Source organism: Anomalospiza imberbis, chromosome 13, assembly GCF_031753505.1.
Source record: "Anomalospiza imberbis isolate Cuckoo-Finch-1a 21T00152 chromosome 13, ASM3175350v1, whole genome shotgun sequence".
NCBI classification, from domain to species: Eukaryota; Metazoa; Chordata; class Aves; order Passeriformes; family Viduidae; genus Anomalospiza; species Anomalospiza imberbis.
The window spans coordinates 16945657-16963140 of record NC_089693.1 but is presented as its reverse complement, the minus strand read 5'-3'; the positions used below and the strand labels follow the sequence as shown (position 1 = coordinate 16963140).

Genomic DNA, 17484 nt, shown 5'->3' with positions numbered 1-17484 from the left:
CTAAAGAAGTGAAACTCCCTTGTTCTGCCCCCTACCATCCTCAGGCAGGACTCTCTTCCTCTCTTCATGTACTTGGAAACAGTATCCAGGTGTGGTCTCACCAATGCCAAATAAAGGGAGATAACCCCTTCTTTTGTCTTGACCACAAAAAATATATTACTCCAGTTCCAGCATCCTCGGTGGTGGGAGGTGAACAGCAGCTCCCCAGAAAATTGGAACTGAATTTCTCTTGAAAGGATATTTTAGTGCTGCCTTTGCCATCCTGAAGTGACTGAAGTGAGCATTGTTTGGGAATGGGGTGGGTGAGGGCAGGCATCCAATGGGGCTTGAGAGGTGACAGGGATCCCTATTCATGAGGATGCTAATCCCCAGGAGGGAAAAGGCCGTGAACAACCTTATGTGGCTTTAAGGTTAACCCTTTTGGGAGTACAAAGTTAGACCAAAGACCTTTGTTTGTAATAGTTCCTAATCCACTTGTCCCAGCAATGCCCCATGTCCTCCCAGCTGCCTGTGTTCTGTATCCCTTCTCCCAGTGTGTGGAACAGCTCTGTCATTCATTGCTAGTCCCTCACAAAGCCCTCCATAATCACAGGGCTGGTTTAGCAACTGCAGCTCCTGATAATGGGGGAAGGAAGTTTGTTTTGTAATTGGATTAGCACTGCTGGGAACAGCTTGTGCACCGTGTCAGGGCTGAGCTGGTGCAGCCCTGGCCTCGTGCCACTCTGCCTGGTTGTGGGTCAGCCTGGGGCTGTGTTACCCCTGCACAGCACTTCACTGACCAAAATGATGCTCACAGGGCTGTCTCCCATGAAGACAGGCTGGAGGAGTTCAGGCTGTTAAGCCTGGAGAGGACAAGACTCCAGGGAGACCTTAAAGCCCCTACCAGTATCCTCAGGGTCTCCAAGAGAGCTGGAGAGGGACTTTGGACAAGGGCCTGGAGTGATAGGACAAGGGGAAATGGTTTCAAACTGAGAGAGGCCAGGTTTAGATGAGATAAGAAGAAATTCTTGGCTGAGAGGGTGGTGAGGCCCTGGCACAGGTTGCCCAGCTGTAGGTGCCCCATCCCTGGAAGTGTTCCAGGCCAGGATGGGTGGGGCTTGCAGCAACCTGCCCATGGCAGGGGATTGGAACAAGATGAGCTTTAAGGTCCTTTCCAACCCAAACCATTCTATGATTCTGTGAAAACATGTAGTTTTGCAGGATGGAGGCAACCAAGAGGGACAAAAGGCTGATACAGGGCAGAATAGGAGCTTGACCATCCGGGAAGGTGGGCTGTGTTCACTGAATTCTGTCCCTAATGTCTCCCACCTGCTAGAAATTAAGCCCTTTGGTTAGTGCCAAGCCTCACATCACCCATCCCAGCACAAGTCATCAAGGCTCCTAAGTACCTCAGCGGTTGGAGAGGACCAGCAACTGAGCCTTGTGGGGTTGGGTTAAACCCTCACCATGTCATCCATGCCCCCTTCTACCCCTCTGGCCTGGAGAAGTTCCTTGAAGCCCAAGCCTAGTGATTAGTTTGAAACCCCAGCCCTAGCAGGGATGCTTAAGTTACTTGAGTCTCCCTGAGAGAATGCTGTGCGCTGTGTTTTGCCTCCAACCACAGCAATCTACAGGAGGATCAGATAACAGCTCAGCTGCCAGAGTTTAGAGCAGAGGAGAGAAGTTTGCTCCCAATCCCTTCAGGCTGCCATTGGAATGTGCGGGGTAGCACATACATAGCACACATGTGCAGTGGTACACACATGGCCCAGCTGAATGCCTCATCTCTAATCTTTTCCTAAAGACCAAATATTTGACCCAAAGGTCAAGTTTCAGCTTCTGACTTGGAGACCTCTGTCACCCAGTCCCTTCAGAATGGTTCCCAGCATCCTTCCAAACCACTTACTTGCTCCTGGTATCCTGTTTGGAAATTGTCCCACAACATCTTTGCTTGGATGCCTCCACCTAATTTTGAGCCTACACCTGTGAGTAGTTCTGTCATTTTTCGTGCACAGTTTTGGAGGCCTGTCTCCAAACCACCATGCTCAGGCACGGGAAATTGTTTTAAGCTAAAAGGGACATCAATTTAGATTAGATACAAGGATTTTACAGTGTGGGTGGTAAAACCCTGATGCAGGTTGCTCAAAGAGGTGATGGAAGTCTCATGTGTGGAAACGTTCAAGGCCAGGTTGGACGGGGCTTGGAGCAACCTGATCAAATTAAAGATGTCCCTGCTCACAATAGGAGGTTGGACTAGATGACCTTCTGACCCAAACCCAGGACTCCATGATCTTCCAGGTGAGACCATCCCAGTGCCTTGCTAGTGGTGTGGCTGTGTCCCTCCCCAAAACATCCTAGGCATGATAATTCCACACTACCAGCCCTGCATTTCTTGCTATTATCCCCAAGACTGAGATGGGGAGCAGTGCTGGAAGCTGCTCAGAGACATCCCTTTAACATAGCCCAGCATTTTACTTGATTAGCTGGTTCCTCCTCTTGTTAAATCCATACCCATGACTTCCAGCATTGGAAACTGCTTCATACTGGGTGCAAATCAAACTTCTTCCTTAAATCTAACCAGGCTAAATTATCATAAAAGCATAGAATCATAAATTGGTTTGGGTTGGAAGGCACCTTAAAGCTCATCTTATTCCAGCCCTCTGTCATGGGCAGGGACACATTCTACTACAATGCTCTGTATCACTTTGTCAAAGTTAATTATCAAAGAGAAATCATTACCTTATCCTGAGACAATGTATCTGTGATAAATTCTGTTTGCATTTGCTTTTCTATCTGGGAGCTGGGTTTTCTTCCAAAAAGCCTCAGACAGATACAAAAGTCCAGATACATTTGAATCCCTCTTTTCCATTTTCTGGATATGGTAGGCACATTTGCTGCATTTGTTTGAGATTTGAGCCATATCCAGGTTTTCTTAAGCCTGGCCCTTCTTTCGTAGGGAGGTGACCTTGCTCCTTCCCTCCCTGATGTCATTCTGACCCTCATCTCATGCATTCACAGTGTGTCCTCAGCCAGTGGTTGTACCTCGGGCATTCTCTGTCCTTCCTATCCCGCTCAGCTTGATTACCTGCACAGCCCCCAGTCTTTCTCTTAATTTCCAGCATGAACATATGTGTTCTCCAATAAATAGCAAGCCCTGACTGCCTGTGTGGGACTGGCAGGCTTGCTGCATGTCCCCTCTCCCCATCCCGTGCCTTGCTGTGCATCCACAGTGCGCTGGGATTTACTGCCCGAGCGCAGCGTTGCAGCTCCTGCCGCGGTTACCTCTTCACAGGCACAGCCTGGCTCTGGTGTGCTCGCCCTGACCGTGCACAGCGTGCCCTGGTGGGCAGGGAAGCCTCAGCATCGCTTTGCCTCCATGTAGGGCCATGTCTGAGCAACCCACAGCTCTTTCTGGTAACTCACTCCAAGGATTGCAGGCTCTCTGCTGCACCTAGCTCTCTTTTCCTTCCTCACATGCAGGCTGTCGGAGCCTCCTCTGCCCCCATCTGCTCAGCCCCTCTTTAAACATGTCCTGCAAGGGCTGAGATGCAGCCTGGCATCGACATCCTGGGCTGTCCTGGCTCGTCGTTCTCTGGAAACCATGGACTGAGTGGTGGTTGGGTTTTAAAGTCCTGCCAGAGGTAATGGAGAATGTCTGGTGGGCTGCAAGACCCAGGGTCCTGCTCATTGTCATTTAAGCCAGAGTCCCAGGTGCCACCCAGAATGCAGCTCCAGTAACTGAGGCCTTCTCAGGGGAAGTTTATGGGTTCCCAAGGACTTCCTCTACTGACCTGTTGGATTGGGAGAGCAAAAGGGAGAACCTGAGGTAACAGAGCCCCCAGAAATGCTTCAGAGAAAACCTTGAAGTCCAGAGGAGAGGGTTGTCACTCCAAGTTGCAGACTAGGCCCATCCAGGCTTACACCAAGAAATGTGGGGAAGGTGTGACACAACCGTGACCTATGAAGGAAACATGGGACGGACAGAGTCTCCTGTCCTTTGCCCTGGGAAGGTCTCCAGCCCTGTTTGAGATGCTACTGACCATGGCACACAGGGAGAGCTGCCAGCTGGAACAGACTGGGGCTGGGAAGGAGGGAGGTACATGCTGAAACTTTTCCAGTTTGTTGTACAGAAGGCAGTTCCTGGTTTTCTTTTTTTTTATTATTATTTTTTATTTTTTCCAGAGAAGGGGTGAGCTAAAAAGCATCTCACTTTCTTCTGCTGTGAGGTGTAGCTGAGCTCTCAGGCTGGGGGAGGTAGTCCATGTGGGACCAAGTCTGAAGACTGCACCACCCACACAACAAGGGCTCTTGCATTTGCACTCAACTTCCAGCCTGTCCCAAAGGAAGTGGCACATCATATACCAGAACAGGCAAGAGATCAAGCACAGGGGTGTTTTTCAGTCCCCCTGCATCACAGACCCTGCACTCCCTGCTCAGCGGAGGGTGCCTCTGAAAGTCCAGCTGTTGGGACAATCTCAGGCTCTGTGGCTTCGGCACTGGCAGCCCCACAGACAGCACAGTCAGTCGTGCTGGCAGCAGCTGCTCCCACTCAAAACACAGCAATAATTGTTCTTGCTGGGCTGGTCCTGCTTTGGGCCATAAAGAGCAAGATCCTTCTTTTATCATCATCCATGTCACTCCTGTCTTGGCTTCTGCAGTAAATGCCTGTTTGTCAGCCTGGCCATCAGGGTACAAGGTCGGGTCACCTTCTGACAGACTCACAGGTTGCTTGGGATGTGGAGTGGGAGCATCTTTCTCCTGTGGCTTGGTGTAGGGATGGGATGGGGTCTGTCACGGCAATGCCGGGGGGACGCAGTGACCCCTCTGCTCTGCTCTCTATTAACAGCACAGCTCCGGGGCCTGTGTGTGCTGGGCCGGGGCAGCGGTGACGGACCATCCTTCCCTGATGGCAGCAGCTCATTTCCATTTAGATAGAGGAATTTCAATCTCGGTTTGCCTGCTCTTCTCTGCGGTGTGACACAAGACCCAAATTTCCTGTTTTCTCCCCCAGGCTCCCCAGATGCTCTCTGGGCTCGGGGACTGCAGCATGTTGGAGAGAGCTGCCGCCCAGCCCAGGGGACAGCTGGGCCTAAGAACACGGGTTCTCTGTAGCTCCACGGGTCCCCAGGGCACCTCCGCAGCCGAAACTGCCGCACTGCCCTTTGTGCGCTCAGCGGCCCCTGCTGGGTCCTGCCCTGCTCTGGAGCGGAGGCGCCCGCGGGGAGACCACGTGGAGGGCAGCGGGCAGATACGGGACACTGCACAGCGGACACCGCACAGCGGACTCCGCACAGCGGACACCGCACAGCGGACACCGCACAGCGGACACCGCACAGCGGACTCCGCACAGCGGACTCCACACACCTCACAGCGCACAGCTCACAGCGCACACCTCACAGCGCACAGCTCACAGTTCACACCGCACACCTCACACCTCACAGTTCACACCGCACAGCTCACAGCGCACAGCTCACAGCGCACAGCTCACAGCGCACAGCACACACCTCACAGCGCACACCGCACAGTTCACACCGCACAGCTCACACCTCACAGCGCACACCGCACAGCTCACACCGCACAGCTCACAGTCCACACCGCACAGCTCACACCTCACAGCGCACACCGCACAGCTCACACCGCACAGCTCACAGTCCACACCGCACAGCTCACACCGCACAGCTCACAGTCCACACCGCACAGTTCACACCGCACAGCTCACAGTCCACACCGCACAGCTCACACCGCACACCGCACAGCTCACACCTCACAGCGCACAGCTCACAGTCCACACCGCACAGCTCACACCGCACACCTCACAGCGCACAGCTCACACCGCACACCGCACAGCTCACACCTCACAGCGCACACCGCGGGCGCTGCGGCCGCTCCATGCAGGGCCCCGTTGCCGGGGGCGCGGCTGGGGAGCTGCTGCCACCTGCCGGCCGCGCCGGGAGCAACAGGGCCGGACTGGCGGGGGCGGAGCCATTGCCCGACCAGTGTGGGGGCGTGGCCTGGTGTGAGGGGACGTGGGCCGCCGGGGGCGTGGCCGCCCAGCCATGTCGGAGGGGACGGCGGGAATGGCGGCACCGGCGCCGATGGCGGAGACGCGGCTGCGGCGGAAGCAGCTGCTGAGCGCGGAGGAGGCGGAGCTGTTCGAACTGGCGCAGGCGGCGGGCAGCGGGCTGGACCCGGAGGTGTTCCGGTGAGCGGTGGGGGCGCCCCCGCGGGAGCCGCCGGTGACGCCGGAGTCCCCTCTGACGGGCGCTCCCGGTGCCGGTGTCCCCCCCGCAGGGTGCTGCTGGACCTGCTGCGCATGAACGTGGCGCCGCTCGCCGTGTTCCAGGTGCTGAAGTCGATGTGCGCCGGGCAGCGGCTCCCGCCGGCAGCCGAGAGCGGCCCCGCCGCGCCGGCGCCGATCCCCGCCGACAGCCGAGGTACGCGGCGGGCGGGGGCGGAGCGGGGCGGGCGGGGCCCTTCCCCGGGCGGTTCCCGCGCAGAGCGCCCCGAGCACGGCCGGAGCCCGCCGCCGCCCGGCCCCGCGCTGCGGCCGCCGCGGCCCGGAGCGCGCCTGGCGCTGCCCCGCGCCCGGGCCGCCGCGGGAAGGGGCCCGCGGGCCGCTCGGCCCAGCCCCGGCGGCGCCTCGGCCCGAGGGGCCCGCTCCGTGTGAGCCCCGGCCCGGCCCGAGCCCTGTTTGTCTTAACGCTCATGGGTTTCAGGCAGCGAGGGGGCCGGGGGGGAGGCTGCTGCAGTACTTGTGCTGCGTTTTGTAGCCTCCAGGCTCTGCTCGCCAAGCCCTTAACAGAAAAAAACACTTTAACCTACAGTATTACTCAATACTGCTTTGTTTGTATTTAACTCAAAAAAAGTTAAAGTTTCCGGGCCATGAGGAATCTCTGGAAAAGGAGGAGAGCTGTGTTGCTTCCTTTACTCTATCCCCCCTTGTGCGTGGGGGCTTCTAACACGCACCCAGCGGTTTCCATCCTCCAGCGATGGCATTTGTTTGTTTGGGGAGATGAAGTAGAAGGCTGTGGGGGACTGTCAGCTAAAGCAGTTACTGCTTTTGAATGCATTTATCTCTCCTTAATATTCTAATGTCCATGGACAGTAACAACCATAGCTCTGAATTTGTGCCATATATATATAATTTTATTTTATTCCTAACCGGTTCTAATAAAATTTCTGTTTACTCCCTGAAGTGACTTTTGGCTCACCAACTCTGTGGATTACTTCCAAAAGGTTTAAAAATAAGTGACTAAAATAAGTCTGCTGTCACTAAGCCTGGATTCACAGTGGAAAAGTTCATTTCTCTTGTGCTCAAAACTGTGTCAGAAAGGGGCAGTGGTGGTGGTTGGGCATGTTTATTCTCCTGGCTGTGCTTGCAAGTTGTGTCGAAAGTGAAGTTGAGAGGGGGGTTAATTTGAAAAGCAGTCACTTTTGGGATAAAGGAGTTATGCCACAATCTGGTGCCTTCATAATGGCAAAACTCAAGGTGAATCCCCTCTCTGAGCAGCTGAGGGGAACCAGGAAGTTTGCTGAAGCTCAAATAGAGTGTGTGGGTAAAGTGTCCAGGGCTCCTTGGACTCACCATGAAGAGTTTTCCCTTTCTCAGGAGATGCTCCTGGTTCAGAATTCCCTGTAGAGGAGGTGGTTGTGCTGAAGAGAACAGCCTCACAAGTGACTGAGAAGTGACTCTGAATATGCACAGGGGCAAGGGAGGACAGACACCTGCTGAGTACTTTTTCCTAGACAAAATGGGAGAGGTACAGCACTTGGATTTTTGTCAAGTGTGAAGCAGTGAGCTATTCTGGTACCACATTAAGAGGAAATATCCCAAAAGAGCAGAGATTTGGAACAAAGGATGCTGTTAAATTTTGCTCTCTCTCCTCTGTTGCTGCCCCATCTGTTACAGGCTACTCTAACTACGAAGGAATGTTGCTGAGGTTTTTGTTCCTGTCTGTCTGTAATGTGGAGCAGCTTTTGTTCTCTCGTGTATGCTCTTTAAGGGGTACTTTCTGGACAAGAGAGTTTTTTTTTCTAGCACTGAGCTACAGCTATGAGCTCATTTTAGCTAGTAGTCGGCTCGCTCAGGGTTTGAGACAGACCAATGGCCATTTGTTTTTTAATCAGCATTAAATTTCTCGAGAGGGAAAGCCAGAAGCCCTGAGGTAGAGTTGCTATGTGCTTAATTGTTGCCTTTTACCACCCTGCTGCAGGCATCTTAGAGAGGCTGAGACTGCAGGAGTTAGTAGTTGTCTTGAGAGCTTAATTTGGTGCCTGTTCTGCATCTTTAGTAGAGCATCTCCTGGTCTGACTCAGATTTCAGTCCTAGTGTGTCCAGTCAGGCTTTTCTCTTTGTAGTATCCCTTTAAGACTGATATGTTTATATCCTGGAGTGCTCTGGGACAAGCCCTTGGAACCAAAGGGAAAGTGTAGTGAGGTTCAGGGAAAGATGGTGTTGCTTGTGGTAAATATTTCTGGTATTAGTTTGGCTTTCAGTGGCTAGTTTGGCCAATTGCTGCCTTATTTCCCAAAGTTAAAATATGTCCTTGGTGCAAGTTAGTGCACTGGAATTGCTGAAACAGGAAGATTGTGTCCATCAAGCCACAGTTTTGCTGCAGATGTGCTCAAACATTAAATGCTAAGGTTGGATTTGCCCTCTTTGCAAGCTGTTGCTTGGTAATGGTGATGAAGAGGCACTTGGGCCTCCTCTTTCTTTTCACATTCATCCCTGACCAAATTGCAATGGACAGCACTTCTGTACCTTGTCAGAAGGCTTGATCTTCCCAGCTCTGTCAGGTTTTTTATTTTCTGTAAGCTTATGTTAAATTAGAGCCCTAACTCACTTTGAATGAAAGCTTCTCTCTTTAGTTTCTGCCAGCCCAGGTGACTTTGCTGTCACACAGCACCCACTGACATCAGCTAATTCCTTTGTGAATAAAATTGTCATTGAAAAGCTAGTGCTCAGAAAATGCTTTAGGCAGAATTTAAGCAGGGGCTTATCACAACTTTAGGTGCATGTTTTAATTTCTGTGAGTTTAAGAAGTGCTGGTAAGATCCTGTTAATGTGAAGGATGTATTTTTTCCAGTCCTCCTTGTAAGGATCACAGAATCAGAGAATGGTTGGGGTTGGAAGGGCCCTTAAAGCTCATCTCATTCCAACCCCTGCCATGGTCAGAGACACCTTCCACTGTCCCAGCTTGCTCCAAGCCCCGTCCAGCCTGGCCTTGGACACTTCGAGGGATGGGGCAGCCACAGCTTCTCTGGGCACCCTGTGCCAGGGCCTCACCACCCTCACAGGGGAGAATTTCTTCTCAATACCTGATCTAAACTTACCATCCTTCAACTTGAAAAATAATCACTTCACTTTCACTGAGCTTTCTCATTCTGGGCACAGTCCAAGTCCATCCTTCAGGAGTTGGGTAAGTGTTAATAGGGTGTCTGGGGGTGGCCTCTGGGCTGGATCTGTTCTGCAGGACTGTTGGGTTTGCCTTGCCTTGCCTCCTTTCCCTTTAGGAGCTGCTGTAAAGAGGGAGAACGAACCTAAGTGCTGCCTGGTGTTGGATCTGCAATCTCTTGTTGGAAGATGCTGCTTCCATTTAAGAAGAGGATGGTGCAGCTTCCATGCAGGACCAGGCATTTGCTGGGGGAGATGCCTCTTCTGCATTGCTGGGACTTGTTTGTGTGGTTAAAGCTCAAGCTCTGTGCTTGTGACAAGAACAGCAATTGTCCTGTGCAAGCTTCTCAAGCTGCTTTGTGCCTTTCAGCTCAGCCCCTGCACTCCCTCCCCTGTCAGGAGGCAGACAAGTGCTGAAGGAGTCCTGGTCTCACCCAAGCCTGCTCTGCTCCATTTGTATCAGTAATGAGATCCTGGCTTAGACTTCCCAGCATATCATGGTGCAGGGAGGCTTTAAAATACAGCTAAAATAAGGCTGATGCAGCAGTTCTGATCAGCACTGTTGGTGGTGGGGGATGCCTGTAGTTATTTCAGCTTTTGTGCTGATGAAGCATTAGGGAGTCTGAAATTAGTAGCTCTGTATTTTCCCAGAGAACACAGCCATGACGTTCTCTGTTGGCTGGTAACTGAATCCATGACAGCTGCCTGCAAATTGCTGTGTGTGGGTATTGGAGCATCCATCTGGCAGCTTAATTTGAGCTACATTCAAAATGGTCCCTCAGTATTTCATTTGGGAGGCAAAGTGCTGTATTGAAATAGAATTTCCCAAGTATCCTTTCTCTGTGTGTGAGGGGGAGGGTTCTGTTAAGGACAGTGGTGTTGAGTTCGGCCTAGACTAGACATGTGTGTAATTAAGTATCCCATTTTCTCACATACTATCTTTGTGCTTTCTGTTTACATCAGCCAACCCGCAAGTCCCTGCTGGTTCCCCTGCAGTTTTCTACCTCTATACACATGCATATGTCAATGCCCTGCTCTTTTTTTAGGCTGATGAATAGTCTTTGATGCTTCTCTCACTCTTTGCACTCCAACCTCTTTTTTCACATTCCTCACTTCCCCAGAAAGAATGTCTTCCCATAAAATTACTTCCGGAAGCTTTGCCCCAGCTAATTTCTCTTCTGACTGTGTTGTTAACATGAGCTTGCTTTTCAAAACGTGTCTCCTTTGTGGGCCTTATCACTTGGTGTGTGGATTTTAGGGCTGCAAGGAACTAATTGGCACAGGAAGAAAGGAGTTGTACATAGCAGGGGTCAGAACGCTCTCCTGCCCAGGGAAACTCTCACAAATTCCAGTGCCTGTTGGAAAAAAACACTGAGCTCATCACCAGCCATGGGCTCTGTCAAAGGTTTACATGGTCAGTTTTTATGGTCTGTGTGGAAAAATACGCTGTGGACAGTCACAAGTCCTTTTCTGCCTCTGCATTTTTAACTACTTTATTTCTGTGTAAATACTTAGATACAGTCAAGGCCTCAGAATTGTAAGTGTTGCTGTTCAGTTTTTTGTAACTATTTCTCAGTGTATTACACGGCTTGTTGCCAACTTTGTCCTTCTTGTGTGTTCTGCTTGCCATCTTTGTGGGTTTTTATCCTTCCCTGTTTATCCCTTTTTCTCACTTGTTTCTTTCCCTTTGTGCAGTCTGTCTTTAGCTGTGACCAGCCTTTTGGAGTGGTGACTGTCAGCACTTTTGGGTGCTGCTGGCTGGCCATGCCATCTGCTTTGCATTACTTTTCCGCTCAGCCTTGAGTTATCTCAGGGTTCACCTTGATGTGGGATTTGTAGTGTAGACTTCTGTATTAAGGAGATAAAGATAATGCTGACAAGGAGAATTCTGTGTAAAGCTCTGATATGGCAGAGGGAATCCCCTTGGAGATGCAAAGGATTTATCTTACATTTATTTAATCTGGGGTTTATACATCATACAGTGAATTTTCCTGTGGGTTATACTGGCTATTATGCTTTAATTGTAAATTAAATATCTCCATGGGGTCTGAGTGGTGGCAATGTGTGCCTTGCACCTGAAAATATTCCCAGACACTTTGTGGTCTGCATGTCTTCTCTGAAAAAAGAGCTGTAGAATGACCTATTAGTGACTTACATAGGACTAATTAAAGGACTAATAGAGTCCTGTTCATGGTTTTCTTACTTAGTTGCTCACACTCGGGTTTTTTTCCAGAACTCCATCAATACCACTCCAATGAGTGGATTTCCTACAGTCACTGAGGAGCAGTTAGGTTGCCTTCTGGATCTTAATCTGCAACTCTCACTCCCCCCAGCTTTTCCTACCATAAACAATAGAGTTTAAGCCTTTTGAATGAGAGGCCTTGATTCATGTTTTGTGTAATGATGGACACGGTAAATACATGGGACAAGTTCTGTGCACAGAGAATTCCTGATGTGAAGTTGTTACTGTTCCCCTCCCTTCCCCCAGCCTCACATTCCAAATGAATATTTTTTCTGTATTGTAGGCAACCAACTAGCTTCAATTTATAGACCTCTATTATCTTCTGGTACAGAAATTATTATGTCAGTTATTTTAGAACTGACAAAACAATTCTCAGCTGTACTGTGCTTTCTTGGATGGCTGAAATTGCCTTGGTTAAAAGTTCCTGTACCTTTCCTCTCCCAGGAAGTATTAATAAAAGTTGAACCTCTTAAAATACAGGTGATGGGTAGTGAAGTTGTCTTTTCTACTTCAGCAGAAAAACAGCTTTTATTTGTTCTTCCTTATCCCAGGAATAAATTGCAGAAAGTCTAGGCTGGAATGGTCCCAACTTGCTGTAGCTCTAGTCCCAAAAGAAGTAGATGGCCATGGAGGTCTCTCTCCTGTCACACTTTTCCTGCAGGAGGTTTGCAGGGTTACCTGAGGCTCTGAGCTTTCCTCTCTGCTGGACATCGAGCTAAATGCTGCATAATTTTTTCAACAGGTCTTTTCAGGCTGATTATCAAGCTTTTCCCCCCCCTCTTTTTCATGCTCTGCAAGGCAAGACCTGACAGAAGAAAAAGGATTTAGAAGAATACTGTAAATGCCAGATTTGTCATGTGATTCTGTTGCACAGTAATAAGATACAAGTTTGAATTATAACTGAGTGACAATTCATTCTTTCCTCCCACCCTACCAAAGAAACACTCAAAAATCAGAGTCAATAGAGCTCTCAGAGAAAAGTGAGGGACTCTGCCTGAGTGAATGGCTTTTGTGGGTGCCTAGCATCTGGCCAATGTCAAACCATGACAGTCACCAAGGAAAATATCTGTGAAATCCCTTTGTTCCTCTGTAGTACTTGAATTACAGAGAGTTTATGGTCGTTGAGGTGCTTTTGTGCTTTGTGGTAATTGAGTCTGTTATCTCTGATAGTGTAACTGAGGGAAGCACAAACCATGTCTGTCCCTGCACTCTTCAGAAGCTGTCCTTGTCTGGTACATGAGTCTGCACAGGTGGCTTCCAAAAATATTCTGGGTATTTATGCAGTTTAACTGGCTTGTTTTACTGTGATTTCAAGGCTAGGGGGATGGAGGGCATGTGCTTTGAGCCCAGCTTCTCTTCAGTCAAACGACTCTTTCTCCCCAAGTTGTTTTGGTCGGGTCAGAACATCGAGGGCCCGACTCCAGTAGTGCTTGAGGGTATCAGTGTGTGTGTACACACAGCTGGAGCTGTAGGGGGTTCAGGACCTGCCCTCTCAGCAGACAGATGCATGTGAGAAGGGGGAGGACATCTGGGACATTTCCAGGATTGCTAAAAGCATCATGGTGAATAATGCTTTTATTCCTGCCACTTTTTTTCTCAAGTACTGTGAGATCACATCTTACCTTTGCACAGTGTGTTTGCTTTCATGAGCAGCACTTGCTTTAGTGAAGCTGCTTAAAGTGCCTGAGCTACAGCACAGCTGGCAAGGCTGGTTGGCTGACCTGGGAGGGTGATTGCTGGCACAAAACTGCCGTGCTTGACAAGAAGAGAGTTTTTCAAGAGCACCTGACTTGGCTGGGATAAGTGAATGGATTTTTGTGCCACCCAAATTTTACAGATTAATAATGGCCACCTGCTCCTACTTAGTTTGTCTAAGTTCTTAGATGTCTTTCTGGTGCATCAAGGTGTTAACTGGTAGTATTGATGTGAGTCCTGTTCCCAGACGGCGGCTCCAAGGAGACAGGATGGTCTGGTAAGTGACTGTGGACTGTCCACAGCACAGATGACCCAAGATAATGTCCATGGAGACTCTAGAGTGTAGAGCAGCTGTTGATATTATGCAAGTTGCACTGTGAATGGTTGCCAATATGTCATTCTTCATTTCAATTGCACGTGTGTAACTGCAGCCCACTGTATTCCTGTTTTGTTTTCTCATTGCTATTATTCATTTTTATGATGCTTCGTGGAGGTTGCCATCTTTAGTAAAATTTGAACATACTGTTCCTTTTATTCTCTTTCCTAAAGTGAGTCCTACTTCTCACCTGGGGGACTGGCAGGACAGTGTTCCTCATCCCCTCCTGACATTTGTGTCAGCAACAGTGAGTCTGTCACTCTCTCCTCTGACAGCACTCTGTTGCCCCTTGCCTCTCTCATTTTCTACTGTTGTACCCAATGCTGCTCCCTGCTCCCACTCTGCCTCTTAGAGCCCGTCAGCTGTGCCTCCAGGAGTGGAACTCTCACCTCATGAACTCAGTAAAAACATCTGGAAGTCCTGTGTAAGAGTCAGAGTTCCTGAAAACCTAAAAAAAAATGATAGGAAGTCCAAATCTGCTCACTAGGTGACAGAAGTGATATGGAGAGAGGTGTGTGTGATCTGATGATGTGGCAGCAGTCTCAGACACCAGTGGACACTGGCACATCCTTTCACTTATCCCAGCTCGAGGTGTTGGAAACTCTTGATGTTCCAGCAGTGCCGTTTGCTATGCTGCTGTTCTGTGTGCAATGACTGGAACAAAGTAGTTGATTACTTTGTAGATTAAACCTCATGAAAATTAAAAATGCTTCTACTGTGACTTCTTTGGGTTTCTGTGGCACCGATACCTGTTGGGCTGAATTCACCAATTTGCTTTCTGCACTGGATGCTGAAGATGTTTGTGAGATCTAATGGAATTTTGCCTCCTGCATGTTTCCTGAGGGAAGGCTTGTGGCTAGCTGCTGTGTGGTGATCCTTGGGTTGGGGTGTGAAAACTAATGGATGTATTTGTTTATTCAGGGAGAAATAAAACCAGCTCTGCTGTCGGTGGGTCACAGATTCTGGCCGAAAGAAGCAGCCGGGAAGGATCTGCCCAGAGGATGCCGCGACAGCCAAGCGCGAGCCGCGTGCAGAAGGCAGGAGCCTCTGGGAAGAGCAGTGGGGGAGGCAACAGTACCTAAATAAGGCCTTGGAACAGATGGATTTTGGTCCTTGACAGTGTCTATAAATTGTGCTTGTTAAAGCTGCTTGTGTTGTATGTATAACTTAAAAACATGATTTGTAATACAGGAAACAGAGCTGTTGGTTATTTCCAAAACTGATTTGGCCACACAGACTGCTAGGAAATGTTCCTGCATTTGGCTTGCCCTGTTTCACCATGTGCCTGTTTACGGCATTCCAGCACCTATATCTGAAACCAGATTGATCTCTCCCAAACGTGGGAAATCCCATGTTCAGTCCTCCCAGTGATGCTGATGTGATTATTCATTTACAAACAGTACAGCCCCCTTTGCCTCAGGAGCCAGGTCAAAAGAGGAGGTTGTGCCAGATAAGGGAGGGAACAGCTCCATCACTTAGGGCAAGACACATACAAGTACCTAAAACAGGTGAGTGGGTTTCTTGGAGCTCAGGTGTTACCATACATGGTTCCAGAGGGTCTCCAGGCAGTAGGGTGCCTCCTAATGGCTCTGGGAGCTCAGGGGCTGTTGATGAATTCCATGTCCCTAATTAGGGGAAAATGCCTCCATTCTGTGACAGTTAGATGATGATTCCTAAAGTCAAGATCTACCTGCTTCAATGCTAAAATGAGATTTGCAAGGTCTGGGTTTCTCCTACTCTGATAAATAATGAAGTGCAGCTGCTCCCCTTGGTAAAACTGAGGTGGTGGAGTTCAGAGGCCTGAGAGGAGGTAGCCAGGCACAAGTTATGGTCACAATGCTGGGCATCAGGAGAGCAGATGGCCTCTGTGGGGATCTGCTTGATGCAGTCCCAGGGGATCAAGCCCTGGAGTGAAGTGGCACCCGAGGAAGAAGGTTGATATTCTAGAATATCAATGCTCATGGGTGGTCCCACCTGAGAACCCAGAGCTGCATCCCATGCCTGAGCTCCAACTCCAGCCCTGACATCCCTTCTTGGAGCCACTTCCCTGGCCCCTGTGACCCCCCACCACATGTTCAACCCCTCTCATAACCTCAGCCTTGTTCCCTCCAGGCTCTGCAGAGCTGGAGGTGCTGCTGGGAGCTGGGGCTTGGCTGGGGTGCAGCACCTTGGGGCAGGGGCTATCCTCTGTGGCACTTCAGCTCAATGTCCTGGGGGCTGTAGGTCCCCTGAGGTTTCCAGGGAGACTGGAAGGGACAGGGCAGGATGTGGGGTGTTTTTGAGGGGTGTTAGGGTCAGCCAGGGCTGCAGGGAACCCTCCTACCCCATGAGACAGCATTAGGTTATGTGATTAAAAGCTCATCTCCTGGAATGAAGCAGGGGGAGGTGGAGTAGCCCTGGGAACCTCCACCATACCAGGGATTCCCTGTCCCAGCTTCTCCCAGGGCTCTTGCTGGGCTCAGAGGTGGCTCCCAGCCAGAGGATGAATGGGGCCACTCTGCAGGTCACATCTGGTCCCTCACCGGGGGCAAAGGATGGGTCTGGGACACATCCTTCATTGTTCGGAATTTCAGGAGGATATGAGGAAAGAGCATTTTCAGATTGTGATTTATGGGATGTTCAGGGGAGGAATGAAAAGTGGGGAAAAGGAGGGACCAAGGTGGTTTTGGAGAGCCATAAATGTGGGAAAATAGAGGGCTAAGGATATGATGGCCTGGGTGTCATCTAATGCCCATCTGCCAGTCTGGGATTACAGACACAGTCTGTGCCTCCTGGGGTTACACAATGAGCCTTGCTGGTGGCTGAGAGTGGGGGACATGGACATTTGTCACTCTTAGGGTGCTTCATCAGGTGCATGGACAGGACACTGACTGATGCACTTCCTGTGCAAACCTGGTTTCTCACAATTATTCACCATTTAAATGGGCAATGTTGACTGTAGCATTGCCAAGGAGGCTTATAAAATCCACAGATAATTTTATGAGATTTGTCTTATAAAGCAGTTAAAGCAGATAAGCAAATCAAACTAATTAAAGTTCTGTCAATATTTGCACAGAGATGAGTGATGTCAAGTGGAGTTTGTACTACCTGAGTGACTTCAGAGTTGTCAAGATTTTAGAAGGGTAACACAGAATGTGCAAACACTCACCCAATAAACTGGGGGCTCTCAATCTCACAGCATCCTGATGCAAGGGGGGGACCCCAACAGTCCTTCTCTCATGACAACTGACTGCACTGCCCTGCCTGCCCACCAAAGCTCCATCTGTACCCCAGCTGATTCTTATCTGTCCTCAGATGGCCACAATAAACCTTGCTGGCCGAGGTCTGACCTTCAGCCCCTCCACAGCACCAGCAGGTGCAATGGATAGTGCTGCACACCTGAATCCAGCCATGGCACAGCTGAGGTCAGTCCCAGGTCTGGAGGGCTGCTGGAGACAGTGCACCTGCCACGAGCACCAGTGAAGTTTATCCTTAACTGGAATGAACACCTGCAAAAGGAGGAGTAGGGAAAACACGGGGAGAGCCTAGAAGCTCTCCCAGTGGACCATCTGCCAGGGCTGAGCAGCACAGGGAGGATCCCTGTTTTCCTACAGATTGTTTCCCTGAACCATCATTGCCAAAAAAGGCAGGACCGGACGTTAAAAAAAAAAATTGACAGTCGTGAAAAGCTAGGATGGCCCGTACGGGGATCGAACCCGCGACCTTGGCGTTATTAGCACCACGCTCTAACCAACTGAGCTAACCGGCCTCACTGGTAGCCTCCCTGAGCCGCCATCTAGTGGGCTGGTGACGGCTCCC

General features: G+C 50.1%; 1 protein-coding gene, 1 long non-coding RNA gene and 1 other non-coding gene across 4 annotated transcripts; 1 reads left to right on the top strand and 2 right to left on the bottom strand.

The window, feature by feature from the left end:
* Positions 1-6003: 6003 nt before the first annotated feature.
* On the top strand, positions 6004-14881 carry LOC137482064 (mitotic-spindle organizing protein 2B-like). 2 transcript variants are annotated; one of them, XM_068204230.1, is made up of 3 exons: positions 6004-6181; positions 6271-6413; positions 12786-12866. In XM_068204230.1, the coding sequence occupies exons 1-3, from the start codon at positions 6036-6038 to the stop codon at positions 12788-12790; spliced, it is 294 nt and encodes a 97-aa protein (XP_068060331.1). In that variant the 5' UTR covers positions 6004-6035; the 3' UTR covers positions 12791-12866. The 2 variants fall into 2 exon arrangements, with proteins under 2 accessions (XP_068060331.1, XP_068060330.1); XM_068204229.1 differs by lacking the exon at positions 12786-12866 and adding an exon at positions 14608-14881 and having other exon boundaries at positions 6007-6181.
* LOC137482065 (uncharacterized) lies at positions 8649-17392 on the bottom strand. The gene is made up of 2 exons (XR_011003865.1): positions 17065-17392; positions 8649-15311 (listed from the first exon to the last, which is right to left on the bottom strand). It is a non-coding gene; the product is annotated as an uncharacterized lncRNA (long non-coding RNA).
* On the bottom strand, positions 17361-17434 carry TRNAI-AAU (transfer RNA isoleucine (anticodon AAU)). The gene has a single exon. It is a non-coding gene; the product is annotated as a tRNA-Ile (tRNA).
* Positions 17435-17484: the final 50 nt, after the last annotated feature.